Source organism: Aquila chrysaetos, chromosome 11, assembly GCF_900496995.4.
Source record: "Aquila chrysaetos chrysaetos chromosome 11, bAquChr1.4, whole genome shotgun sequence".
NCBI classification, from domain to species: Eukaryota; Metazoa; Chordata; class Aves; order Accipitriformes; family Accipitridae; genus Aquila; species Aquila chrysaetos.
Genome location: NC_044014.1, coordinates 27,107,693 through 27,121,351, shown reverse-complemented (window position 1 = coordinate 27,121,351; position 13,659 = coordinate 27,107,693). Strand labels below are relative to the sequence as shown.

Genomic DNA, 13,659 nt, shown 5'->3' with positions numbered 1-13,659 from the left:
TGAAGTATAAAACTTCTATTTTGCTTGCTACACAATACACCTGCACCAGAATGTCCACACTTTAGCACAGAGCATGCCTCATCCAGCCACTAATCCAATCTTAAATGACTCCTTTAACACAGCCAGATGAAAAAATATGGGTGTACTGTACAGTTTGCCAACCAGAGACAGACCCCAGAGCCTGTCCTGACAACTCAGGAACAAAAGACAAGTCATACCTAACTCCTCTATTAGCAAAAGACTTAACTGTGGAAGTATGCAGCTCTCAGATCTCTATCTACATGTTTTGTTGTCCCTTCAGCTACGTTCTATAGGTCTATATAATATAGGCAGTCAAATAAACACATCTTAAAAGGACTTTCCAAACCACAGTTTGAACACCAAACGACAAAAGCATACCTACCTCCATGAACTAACGCTGCCTCTGCTTAGCATCAGGTTATACTACGACCTGTAGAAAGCTCTGATTCACTTCAAATTGATACTCAAAACAAGAGTTGTTTCCTTATTAAAAGATTTTAATACAGTGCAAACAGTGCACTGGTCTTGAACTTCTCAAGCTTTACAAAATGGTAGCTTTCAAATCAAAACTAAAGGGTAAACCAACATTTTATTGACATAGTTTATTTGATGTTAAAGCCAGATAAGCAGCTTCTTTCCGGAATAATTCTTTCTATATTTCTTCATAGAATAATGTAGTCTGTAAAGGAAAAAATAGATCAGTGCCACATGATTAAAACAATTTTTACACTCATACCTTTATAGAGCCTGAAAAACTGGCTCCCAAACAACTCAGGTGAACCACACTGCCTTTCTTAGAAGAACGCAAGGTTCACAACTTCACAGTACTGTCATGGGAATAAATGAGAGCCTAGATTACAGCATTTCTGTAGAAGAGCTCAACAAACTACAATTGCTTTGCCAGCTTTCTGTTTAAGACGTTATACTCACTACATCAGCTCCCAGACAGACTGTTTAAGTTGCTTTAAACTGAGACATTTAGACCATTTGTAATAAAACCACAGTTTTATCTGTAACAGTTACTGCCCACAGTATATCCAACTCACATTTCTGCAACAAAGATATAAAAATATAGTCTAGGACTTGTCTAAAAGAATATCAGGCTTGCTTATAAGAAATTTACTTGAAATTAGTATCTGTAAGAAAAAAACAGAAATTTGTCCTCAAAACAGAAATCATACTACTTCAATCTATTTAAGACAATAAAAAACAAGGCCTATTATCCTCTCCTTGTATCTACAAAAGGCAGATGTAAGCCTTGTTTACAGTAAGGCTAAATAATCAACAGTTTCAGCAACAGCAAATCCTAACTACCTGATTTTTTATTGCAGTCTTTATACTAATCAGGTGCTTCATGTAAGTGGAAGGCACATAAATTATCAACTCAGTAGTAAGCACAACAGTGCTTTATAAATATTTAAGTCTTTCTTAAGTCTTAAACTCTTGCACTGTTCTATATCAGCACAAGTACCATGGTCTTTGCATAAATCAATATTAGACCTGTGTCGTCATAATGACTACAGGCTACTGAATGTCTACCATTACAAACCATTCTAAAGTCATACCTGTTATCCATTTTCCATCTGAAGTATGTTCATTTACTGAAAAAGAAAAAGCATTTATTAATAAAAGAAGAGTTTTATCAAAGTTCTACTACTGTAGAAGATGGAGCTTTCAGGCTTTTTACTGACATTCATAATATGCTTTTTTCAATTACCACAGTGAAATGTGACAGGAAAACCCTGAAGTTTTGACTACTGTAGAGGCTAAAGACTGAGATTTCACACATTCCCTCAAACTCAAAATGGGACCTAACAATAGCTGTTTAGGGCTTAAGTAATACTCGGAATGCAATTGCATGTTCAATTATACCTTCAGGCTACAATGGCTTAAAGTGCCTATCCTGCCACACTTCTGTTTGATACTTTTTTTTTTTAAAAACCTTTGTTTGGAAGGCTCACATGTCAAAGGCTGTCACAGCTACAGTTGTGACATTAAGATGTAGGGTGGGGTTTTTTCTTGCATTTTAATATCCCAGGGTATACGGGTCACTGCTCTGAATGCAAACACTAGTTGAGGGACATCCTCATCTACTTGTTGCAAACTTCCATGCAAGCTCAGCAAACTATAGAGCTACAGAATATATTAAATAACACAAACTACTTCAAAATACTTCTCTGGAAACTGCAAAGAAAACAGAATGGGAATTCTGAAGGAGTGAGAAGTGAAAGGAAGCATCAAAGAAATCTTTTAACAGTCAGACATCAGCACAGTTCATGTCTGACTTGAAAGTTCAAGAAAAACCATTCAAGTATGATTCACCATTTCAACAGTTTTCATGACTACATGGTATATAACTCTTACAGAAATATGGACTTGCCTCAAGATGTCTTGGAATCAAGTGCCTACACATTTGAGATAAACAGTTTTCACAGACTGTTTAAGTGGACTCCAAAACATGTTCCAGGACTCCTATTAAAAATTCCTCCACATGGCTGTGATAAAGGATTATGAACCATACCACACCATTATGTTTAAACATGCATTTTTCAAGACAAAGCTTTAAGACACAAGTGTATTCCACAAGCTTTTTTCTGTGATGCAGCAAAGAACTCTTCTCAATCAATGTAAATTAATTTGTCTTTAAGTTTAATGTGAGAACACAAAGATTAACTGGTAAACAAGTAAGGTCTAACCCGTGCATACATGTCAACTAAAAGATCATTTTAAAAGACATTAAAAAACCTCTAATCAAAAACACAGTTCACCTACTACTGAGATTGCATGTTAGTTTGGGAAGCACTTGATACAGAAGTCACATCTGCTATATAATGATCACAGCACACGATCCTGGTCTTAAATTTCTAAAGTGTTTATATATTTTAAGACAATTTCTATGAACTGGACAGCTTTAGTAATTCACATGACAGTCATTTAACCATTTTGCATTAACACTCAACAACAGCTACCTTCAAGTGCAAAATTCTTGAGTTCATCCATACTACTGGTATCAGTGCAACACTAAATGACTCCCTTGACATTGACAAGAGAGTGTATGTTAGTGTTACTACTATACCAAATGCTAATTTGTGCTGTTACACTGTAAACAATTGTAGGACCTCATGATTAAAACAGCATTAAAGCAGAACGGAAAAAGGCTCCGAATCTGATCTAGTAGAGTAGTTCTCTCATCTAGTAGTTTGCAGCAACACTGGTTTATTTCCATCCAGTGATAACAAGAATTTCACTTATGCACTAAGTCAATAACCTAATTTCACAGAGATTTCTAATTTCACTGTAATTCATGTCTGAACTTGGAATACTGCAGGTCAATAGTTAAATACAGTTTAATGCTGACAACTGTGTCATTTCCAACCACCGTCTCAAATGCACTAAGCTGTGATGTGACTTAGTTTTCATAAAGATACACAACTACTTTCACGCAAAGGTCAAATTACACATGCAATTGCACTGTACTACTTTGAATCAGAACCTGGGGTGTTCTGAACCAATGCCTCAAACCAATGGCACTGAGTTTCTTGGATTTCTTCTCACTGGGAATTCCTTATTTTAATGTTGTTTCACTAGTCTCAAGAAGTATTGTTCACTATTAGCCAAATTTTATTTCTAAGTCACACAGAATAAAGTTCATTATGTATTTATCTGAACCCTTACAGGACAAACACAAGTTTAAAGCAAACGTGCACTATGCAAGGCAGTACAGTGCTTCAATTAAAAGGATGGACACGTGTTTCAGTGATGTATAATTCAGTCAACACATCCATGCTCGTTTTCAGTACCTGCTAGATACTTCATTTCTGATGGAGAATTCCAAGAAAATAGAAAAAAAGCAAAAGTGAAGATTACTAAAGTTGAAGAAGTCAAGGCACTTTATCAGCTACAGAAATAAGCATCAAAACCCGTCACCCTCTCTCCCCTCGTTAAAACACTTGAAAAAACCCACTTAGCTGTACAGCTTACTCGGTATTTTTCAGAGGACAAAAAGCTGCTAGGGAGGATGACTGTCTTCACACCCAGGCTATTCCTCAGTTTTGGTGGGGGTTTTTTTTGTTTCATGATAGAGGAACTCTGCCTCCCTCCAAGCTGCTTGTATCAAGTTCAGGAAGAACAGGAAGCTCCCACCAGGGGAAAACTCCACTATCTTGGAAATCAGTCACTTAAACCCAGGGTAAAGCAGGCACTCTACCTTATTTCTATTTACACACTGTCCTCACTGCCTATACCGCCACACATCCTTAACAAAATCTTCTGTATTATTAACACCATAAATAACAGTAACTTGGTGGAGTAAGCATTAGATATTTAGGTAGTCTGAGTATCAAGTTGTTAAGATGATCTAATTTGTATATTGCAATATTGAACTACACGATTAGCGCAATACTGAGTTACGCGATTAGAACGATACTGTTAGGTTTATGAAGGTTTAACTGTAGTTAAAGTGAAATGTAGGAAACAATTATTTAAGAAGCATTGTTTCATGTTGTATCAGCTAAGCTTGCAGCAGTGAGGAGCAAAACTAAGCTACTGAGCTGATAAGCTATATGACATCACACAGATTACCTTCTGTTATCCAACAGACCAGGTGAAAGAAATGGAAGAAAAACAGTGTTATTCTGCTGAAGAACTTCTAATCAACATTTCTAAGGCAACATGCTAGAGTGCTAGCTTACAACTACTCCCATCCTACCTTCTTGCCAGCACCAACATTTGCCTTGGCTGTGCCCCTGACTTTCTTCATTCTGTTCTTACGCTCCTTTCGCTGCTTCCTAGAAGTCTTCTTCTTTTCATACAAGCCATGCTATTAAAAAAGTTAAAAGTTGCATTTAACATCGTTTCACTGATAGTAACTCTGAATTTAAGTTCTACTACTTCTAGACTCTTCAAATACTGTTTAAATTTGAAATATTAGCTAAATAGTAAGACAAGTTCACTAATAAATCATTCAACACAGAAAATAAGCACTGAAGTAGCATAAGGATCAGCCTCATCTCTTGTGCTTCTTCAAGACCTTTAATAGCAGTTAGTTCATCTATTACTGCTAAACATCAACTGGTAACATCAATTTTGCTTTCCCAAGTCCCCTGTAACATACAATAAAAAACTTACACTATTTTGCAAATGCAGAAGCTAACCTATGCTGTTTTAAGACCTCTTATGTAACTCTGAGTACACCAATAGTACTTTCACAAAACTTTAGCTTTTACACCTATAAGTCATAAATGACTAAAGACTTCAAATCCATTTAAATTGTTTTCTGATTACTGGAAAACAACTTACCCTGGCAAGCCTGTGTTTGGGTTCATTTTTCTTTGCATAGTCCAGGGAATCATAGATCATGCCAAAACCTGTTGTCTTGCCACCACCGAAGTGAGTTCTGAAGCCAAAGACGAAAATTACATCCGGGGTTGTCTTGTACATTTTTGCCAGCTTTTCCCTGATTTCTGTTTTGGGGACTGTGGCCTTCCCAGGATGAAGAACATCGATCACCTAAGAAGAAATTTTTACAAGTTGTATAAAGGTCAATATCCAGTACAACAGTGAGGTGCTACAGTCCCACCATGAGCTTAACACTTAAACTAACACACCTTAGCAGTAAAAAGTATTATTACTTTGATACAAAAATGTTTGTAAGTGTTCTGCTTCATAGAATCATTTAGGATGGAAAAGACCTTTAAGATCATCGAATCCAACTGTAAACCTAACACTGCCAAGCCCACCACTACACCATGTCCCTAAGTGCCACATCTACACACCTTTTAAATGCCTTCAGGGATGGTGACTCAACCACTTCCCTAGGCAGCCTGTTCCAGAGCTTGACAACCCTTTGTGTGAAGAAATTTTTCCCAATATCCAATCTAAACCTCCCCTGGCGCAAGTTGGGCAGAACAGCTCACTACTTCACTATCAAGATTTACCTTCAGCATGCATCAACACATTTAAGCCTGTAAGTTCTTACAATAAGAGCTCTGGAGGGTTTAAGGGCCCCTTATTTATAGTGGCTAAAAAACACTTGCAGCCCAGAACCAACAGAGAAATAACTAAAGGGAATTTTCTGTATTCTTTTACCATCTGCTTGCGCTGAAGCAGCCTGTTTGTCATGAACTTCCTGGTTCTGATGGTCACTGTGTCATTCTGCAAGAGAAGATACAGAGTAAAACAAAATAACAGCCATACATGCAATTCGATCTTAATATACATATAAATAACACACAACAGAGCAAATCACTAGTCTCTCAGATTATGAGTTCACTATCAGTATCAAAGTGGCCTGCTCCCACACTACAGAAAACACCTCTAAAAAGTAGACTGAAAAACTGACAGACTCATTCCCAGCTTCCAAACAACACAGCAACATACATACTTCTATCATTCTGAAAACATGAAACAGCTTTTAATGAAACACATAGACTACAAGCCCAAGCACTACAACAACACAAAAAAAGCTTCCTTAACAAACCTGAATGTTACCAGTTCCTTAAGACAGAACTTTCCTTAAAACACCTACACGTTACTGTTGCCTTAATACTTTCAGAGAAGAACAGCCGTGAGATTAATACCCAAGTACGACCTACAGCGCCCCTTTAATACCTGAAGAAGTGCAACGTTACACTACTGCCACAGCCCACGACTGCTCTTACCAACCAGCAGCACGGAGACGCAGCAGGCCAAACATATGCCCCGGCCCACAGCTCGCCGCTACCAACCGGCACCGACCCGCCGCGGCCAGGCCGCAAGAGCCCCGGCTCGAAGCGGAATGACAAGCCCCCGCTCAGTTTCCACCGTACCCCCGTAGCCCGCTACAGGCAGGCCAGCCCGGCAGCTGGGGAGCCCCGCAGGGGCGGGATGGCGGCAGCACGGGGCGGATTTGCCGCGCACCCCTAGCAGACACTCACCATCTTAGCGGCGGCCTCCCTGCCAGCAAGCGAGAAAAGGAAGGGGGACCTGCCCGCAGCCAATCATAAGGCGGCGGAGGGGTCCTTCGTGCCCGGGGCGGAGCCGCGCGTGGGGGTGTCCTTTCCAGAGCCGGACCCAGAAGGAGGCGGCAGGGTGGCTTATGCGCGCCTGGTGGGCGCGGCTGGGCTGGGAGCGCAGCCTCCTCAGCCTCGTGGGCGGCTGCGTGGCGAGGCGAGCTCCCCTGCTTGTACTGGTGCTGCCGCGGGGTCGGCTCTACCAGCCCGCCCCGCCGCTGGTGACCAGGGTCTGGGTTAGAGCTGCCGTGGAGGAAACTAAGCGCAGAGCCACCAAGCGCGCTTGGCGGCGCAGCTCCCGGCAGCTGGGGGAGCGGCGGTTGTCTGTTGGTGACAGTACCGTGGCGGGCAAGGGTGCGCCGGTGGGCGCCGAGAGCCAGCCCCAGAGGCGGCCGTGAGGAGCGGCCGGACGGAGGCGCGGCTGCTGCCGGCGGCAGGGGAGGCCCCGGGAGACCGCCGCGGGAGGACCCCAGCGGGAGGAGCCCTGCTGCGCCCCAGCAGGGGGCGCTGCGGGCCGCGCCGCCGCCGCCGCTCTGCGCCACCGGCTGGGCCGGCTCTCCGCCGCCGCGTGCAGCCGCGCCGGACGCTGAGGGGCCGCCGCCGGGCCCGCCGCCGCCGCCATGGTGAAGGAGCAGTTCAGGGAGACGGACGTGGCCAAGAAAATGTGAGTGTGCTCCGCCGCCCCGCCCCGCCCCGCGCTCAGGGACCCGGCGTTGCGGCGGGGTGGGCCCGGCGGCTGTGGCGGGCAGCGGCAGAAATCCCGGGGCGCGGTGCAACCGCTGTGAAGGGAGCCGGGGAGAAGCTCAGCGGCGGGTGATGCCACGGCTGGTCCGCTGTTGAAAGCGCCGGCGTAGGCTGCGCTCTCCCGGGCCCGGCTGGGCTTGGCTCAGGCTGCCGGCGGGGCCCGCGGGTGGCTGTGCCGGTGGGCAGCGGTAGGGCTGCCCAAGAACATCGATAAATCCCCCAGATATAAACCACCAACTGCAGAAGAGCGCTCTCTTTTATACTTGCCCCGAAAGAACCTGCTTCAGCAATATTATGAATCAATTTAGCCACCGTTGCATTGCTTTTGAACACCTATGTGCGTGTGGCTGTAGTTATAAGTATTTCTGCATATATATACAAGTACACATATACACATGTGAAATTTCCATTCTAGAAGCCACATCTGTTTTGGCATGAAATCGCCAGAGGAGATGCGTCAGCAAGCTCACATTCAAGTGGTTAGCAAAAACTTGTATAGTCAGGACAACCATCACTCTCCGCTGCAGTATGGAGTACTTGACCATCGCATGGTGAGAACTGTTGGGGTTTTTTTCCCCCAACCCTTTTTGTAGAATTACTTGACGTGATTATAGATAAGAGACTGAAGTTTACTGCTCATCCAAAATACATGCAAATGTGTCTCTTCCTAAATTCCATAGACTGTCGGTTGCAGAGACAGTTACTTTCTTCATGCTTTTGGGGGGTTCGGGAGAGCATTCTTTTGAGACAGGATATCCTGCCCAGTTGTTGGGAGACCCAGAGACATCTGCCTACAAAATAACATTGTAGATTAGCAGGCTGTAGATCAGTTGCAAAAGGCTTTATGAGTTAATGTCACTGGAGTCAGTAGGGCCTGCGTGTGAAGGACATTTTTCTTAAGGATTGGAATGAATGTCATGCTACTGACTTGCTTCTGATGCTGGGAAAAAGGAGTAAGTGCTCTGGGTGTGCTGTTAGGATCGCTGACTAGCTTAAGAAGTCTTGCATTTTCTATGCATTCACTTGATTATCGCTAAAATGCTTTTCTATGTGTGTGTTCTCCTTCTCCCAAAGGGAACCAGTGAAAAAGACCGTCCCTGTGAAACCTGTGGAAAAAATCTAGCTGATTGCTTAGGTCATTATGGGTACATTGACTTAGAACTGCCCTGTTTTCACGTTGGGTACTTCAAAGCTGTGATAGGCATCTTACAGGTAAATTATTACAGTTATGATTTGTCATCAGTTTCTAGTCTAGAAAAATGAAATTATCGGTAAAGGTGATGCTTGAAAGAGTAATTGAGAAGACCAAAATAAGGTTGCATTATAAATTTTATCTTTATGCATCTTGTGTTTTGTAAAAAAAAATGTATTTAAATACCAGTCCTAGTGATGTAAATACATCTGTTTTATTTTAGGTAATCTCAGACTGACTGATTTAATCCATTATTTTTCTGTAGTAGTTTGAATTAAATGTATGCAATGTAACTTGCCTTTTAGGACTTCCCAGTAAATCAAAACACTCTTTGCTTTATATGGATCTTTAAGATCCTGCAGGGCTTAGAAAAGTATTTGCCTCATTGACTGTATTTTTTTTGGTGTACTTTTTTTTGCGTATTACAGCATATGAATTGGTCTTTCAACCAAGACCACTGTATTTCATTCAAAAAGACTGCATTCTGTTGAAGAACTTAAGTTATAGTAGAAGAGGTTACATATCTGAATGTGTCTGTTAAACAGCTGTGTTTATATGTGTTTACACTTAAGATGATCTGCAAAACCTGTTGCTGTATCATGCTGTCAGTGGAAGAAAAAAAACAATTTTTGGATTACCTGAAGCGACCTGGCCTTACATATCTTCAGAAGAGAGGACTAAAAAAGAAAGTGTCTGAGAAGTGCCGAAAGAAAAACACTTGTCCTTATTGTGGTGCCTTTAATGGTGAGTGTTGACATTAGCAGTTAGTGATAGTTATCTACTCTGATGGTTTTTACCTTGGCGGCTGTGATAGGCATCAGAATCTTGAATATCCTTGTTAGTTCCACAGCTAATGGATATTTTACCTGGCCCTTATTAAGAATCTGGTAATTGCATTCTTAATGCCAAGCACATGCATGTTCACATTTCATTTATGTGGATATAGACATTGTCCTAGTTCCTTCTTTTGTTTCATGTGATATCTCTTCATGGCGGTAACCAATATTTGATACTTCAATAATAGCATAAAAAACCCTGCCTAACATGTTTTTAAAAATATTGGGAGCTATTGTCAGTGATCAATACCTTAACATAGAAGCATTCGTGGACTTTGTAATTTTGATTGAACTTCATTTTTCATCATTGTATTAAATTATCTTTCTTAACATTAGATGTGCTTGTCGTCATCTAGGAGGGTACGTTCTGCAGTTTGGCAGTATTGGAGCTGTGATGATCTTGGGTTACACTGGAATTTGTTCTTCAGGGCAGAGTATCTTAATAAGATTTCACATTTGGTTTTCAAAACGCGTTTTTTTTTTTTTTTCTTCTTCATGTACACTGATCAAGTGATACTGCTGTTAAAGGACTTGCAGTGCTACAGGTTCATAGTGGATGGCTAATTCATAACTTCAAACTGTACGTTTTTAGATCTTGAAAATTGTGGATTGTTTGTAATGATCGACAGCCTGAATAAATAGAGAGCTGCTTCATTGTAAGTGCCACATACACACACAGGGAGCACAAACAATAGGCATTTACAAAATTAAGTGGTAGGTCAGCACACTTCAGTAAAAATAATTGAGTTTGGAAGGCACTTGTACTAGTCTGTGGAAGTTTTATGAATAACGTTACCTGCAAAACATGAGAATATTGCTTAGATTTTTTCTTATAATTCACTTCCAAAATTACTTTAGAAGATAGTGGGATGATATATAAATGGCACATCTTAGTCCCATTTTTAGTGTGGGAACTTCTACTTAAAAAAATCTGCTGTGATTGAGGAGAACCAGAATTAAAGTGTGGGCTAAACTACCTGCTTTCAGCTTCAGAACCCACATCATGATCTAGGCACACCAAGCCAGCCATACAAGGAGACATGACCTTGTTATCCTCTTCTTGTTTAATGAATTTAGGAAAACGGTTAATAAAGCTAATAAAGTTTTATTTTATTCTTGTGTTCACTGAAGGCTTAACTAGTTTTGGAACTGTAGCTTACTCATTTTAAGTTTTGGGGTTTGGGGGGTTTTTTTGGTGTTTTTGTTGTTTTTAAAAAAAACCAAACCAACCAAAACAACCCACACTTATTTGCTTGCAGGAACCGTGAAGAAGTGTGGTTTGTTGAAAATAATACATGAAAAATATAAGACCAATAAGAAAGTCATAGATCCAATAGTATCTACTTTTCTCCAGTCCTTCGAAACTGCCATAGAACATAACAAAGAAGTAGAACCCTTACTGGGAAGAGCTCAGGTGAATTTTATTATGACTTAAATTTGCTGCTAGTTTTTGTGTGTGAAATAAAACTCCTCAAAGGTTTTCCATGTAGCAGCTTAAGCCTTGTGGGTTGTCCAAGATTTTCATATACCAAAAGACACTTGAAGAATGTTTGTATTTATTGCAATAATGCTGACTTTGCTAAAATGAGAAATTTAGTTCATTGCTATGTTCTGATACATAGCTTTCTGTCTGTAAAGAAGGGGAATGTTCTTGGTGTGTTATACTTCCGTAAGCTAGAAAAGGAAGAAGAAATATAGGCCCGTATAAACTCTGCATGTACGTTTACTGTAACTCCGAGTTTATTACAATACACAGATTTTTTTTTTTTTTTCTTCAGAAGAACTTGAGAAGGAGAGAGGAGACTTAATTATCTAACCTTTTTGTTTTGTTCAGCTTTGCACTGTGTGCAGTTTTGTTTCCTTCTGCTCTTTGCAAGCTGGGAAGACCTCAGGGTACATATGTGGACAGAAAAACTAGTGAATATCTGGAGTTAATTATACTACAGCGACAGCTGTACTAAAGAGAGAAATGAAGTTTTGAAAAATAGTCTAGAAAATACTGTGATTCATTTGATTTTCTACTAATAAAATGAATACAATGTACTGTAAGTTTGTTGCAAGAGGTTTGAGTTGCTTTGTCAAATAACGTTGAAATACTCTCACTTAACTCTTTAGAAGAGAGAGTAACATGATAAGTAAACACTGATGTGAAAGGAAAAAAAGGAAGGAAAGAATATAGCAAGTTAGTATCTGAGACTAAAACCATTGGTTCAGAATAAACAAACCAAAACATAGTTTTGTTTGCATGAATAGTTCTTCTCTATTTGTCTTTTTAAAATACTTTGTTTTTTGAACAATCAGTAAATGAGGGGAGGAGGGAAGCATTGAAACTGTTAAGTGATGGCTTGTTCTCCTCATTCTCCAATGGATTTTGTAGGAAAACTTGAATCCTTTGGTAGTATTGAACCTCTTTAAAAGAATCCCAGCAGAAGACATCCCTCTGCTTCTGATGAACCCAGAAGCAGGTAAACCTTCAGATTTGATCCTCACACGACTCTTGGTGCCTCCACTGTGTATCAGACCCTCTGTCGTGAGTGACTTGAAGTCTGGCACCAACGAAGATGACTTGACAATGAAACTGACAGAGATAATTTTCCTCAACGATGTAATAAAAAAGGTGAGTCATCCTTCAAGCTCTCAGAGACTGTTGCCTTCGAAAAGATTTGGTTAGAATTGAATACAGCAAGTGGTTTTACTTGTCTTACTGGTTACAATCTAGCAAGCAGTCTGTACTGTACTGGTATGTCATTTGGCATTTTGTTGAAAGAAATAGAGAAACTTGCTTCAAATAGAGCTGGCTGACTGGCTGCTTGCAGTATAGGACCTACTGAAGATCTGGTAGTGGATCACGGGAAATGTGTTTTTCTCTTGAGTTCTGGTCTGTAAACTCTTCTTTTTTCTCGCACATTGTCTTTCTTGCGTTCTTTCTTCCTCTTTTTTCCCCTCCCGTGACTTATGACACTTTTCGAATGGTCACTTACAATGAAAACATGATACCTATTGGTTTTGGTTTTTTTTCCCCATGTATACCTTCCTCTTTTTTTTTTTTTTTTTTTTTTTTTACTTCATCTCTGTCCTTTCTTTATTCCAGTATCTGTTCTTAAGAAATCAGGTCTCAGTTAGCATGGTTATCAAATTGAGACTAGAAGTAAATTTGACAATTTATTGTTTGTTTAGAAGAACAGTTCTACCAGACTAATATTTTCAGGCTTTTCAAAAGTGGTCTTTTGTCAGGCAAACAAAATCAAGTGAGCACTATTAACTACTGGTGATTTTCCTGGCTGTGAAGTTATATTAGCTTAATTTCAGTGGCTTGGGAAAAATAGAATTTAAAAATATACATAGTTTTGTGAGCATTTGCCCAAAGCAGATGCTAGTCAAAAGAAATTTTTTTTCTGGGTTCTCTTGTGAATGGCCTTATGTTATAGCAATATGCATCCTGTTATAAAGTTATCTCACTTTTTTCATTCCAATGTATGAAAGTTTTTTTTAACATTATTTTTGAAAGAATCCTAGAATGGTTTGGGTTGGAAAGATTATCTTAAAGATCATCTAGTTCCAACCCCCCTGCCATGGCCAGGGACACCTTCCACTAGACCAGGTTGCTCAAAGACCCATCCAGCCTGGCCTTGAACACTTCCAGGGATGGGGCATCCACAACTTCTCTGGGCAGCCTGTTCCAGTGCCTCACCACCCTCACAGTAAGGAATTTTTTCCTAATATCTAATCTAAATCTACCCTGTTTCAGTTTAAAACCATTATTTGTCGTCCTGTCACTATACTCCCTGTTAAAGAGTCCTTCGCCATCTTTCCTGTTGGCCCCCTTTAGGTACTAGAAGGCTGCTATAAGCTCTCCCCAGAGCCTCCTCTTCTCCAG

At 40.5% G+C, this 13,659-nt stretch overlaps 2 protein-coding genes across 13 annotated transcripts in view; one reads left to right on the top strand and one right to left on the bottom strand.

The window, feature by feature from the left end:
• Positions 1-500: 500 nt before the first annotated feature.
• RPS24 (ribosomal protein S24) lies at positions 501-7,048 on the bottom strand. Of its 4 annotated transcripts, XM_030029781.2 has the most exons (8): positions 6,936-7,048; positions 6,109-6,174; positions 5,320-5,529; positions 4,730-4,840; positions 4,603-4,605; positions 3,822-3,839; positions 1,587-1,622; positions 501-700 (listed from the first exon to the last, which is right to left on the bottom strand). In XM_030029781.2, exons 1-6 carry the CDS (start codon positions 6,936-6,938, stop codon positions 3,834-3,836), a joined length of 399 nt encoding a protein of 132 aa, XP_029885641.1. In that variant the 5' UTR covers positions 6,939-7,048; the 3' UTR covers positions 501-700; positions 1,587-1,622; positions 3,822-3,833. The 4 variants fall into 4 exon arrangements, with proteins under 4 accessions (XP_029885641.1, XP_040983080.1, XP_029885642.1 ...); XM_041127146.1 differs by lacking the exon at positions 3,822-3,839; XM_030029782.2 differs by lacking the exon at positions 4,603-4,605.
• Positions 7,049-7,318: 270 nt separating this feature from the next.
• The window catches only part of POLR3A (RNA polymerase III subunit A), a 40,376-nt gene continuing 34,035 nt past the window's right edge, over positions 7,319-13,659 (top strand). For 8 of the 9 annotated variants that reach the window (XR_005933505.1, XM_041127145.1, XM_030029779.1 and 5 more), the window contains exons 1-6: positions 7,319-7,674; positions 8,170-8,305; positions 8,829-8,966; positions 9,519-9,690; positions 11,042-11,196; positions 12,160-12,399. Coding sequence is in view for 8 of the 9 variants with exons in the window: in XM_041127145.1 (XP_040983079.1) it covers positions 7,631-7,674; positions 8,170-8,305; positions 8,829-8,966; positions 9,519-9,690; positions 11,042-11,196; positions 12,160-12,399 (885 nt within the window). In the remaining variant the exon portion in view is untranslated. Of the gene's footprint in view, positions 7,675-8,169; positions 8,306-8,828; positions 8,967-9,374; positions 9,691-11,041; positions 11,197-12,159; positions 12,400-13,659 lie in introns of those variants that run through there. The other variant, XM_030029780.1, reaches the window with a different exon arrangement.

What these genes read in the sequence shown, in the direction of transcription:
- RPS24 (XM_030029781.2), bottom strand. An exon ending in TGCTTCAGCGCAAGCAGATG is followed by an intron (nt 5,530 to 6,108) that starts GTAAAAGAATAC and finishes ATTTCTTCTTAG; the next exon opens with GTGATCGATGTTCTTCATCC. An exon ending in CCAAACACAGGCTTGCCAGG is followed by an intron (nt 4,841 to 5,319) that starts GTAAGTTGTTTT and finishes CTTTTTTAATAG; the next exon opens with CATGGCTTGTATGAAAAGAA.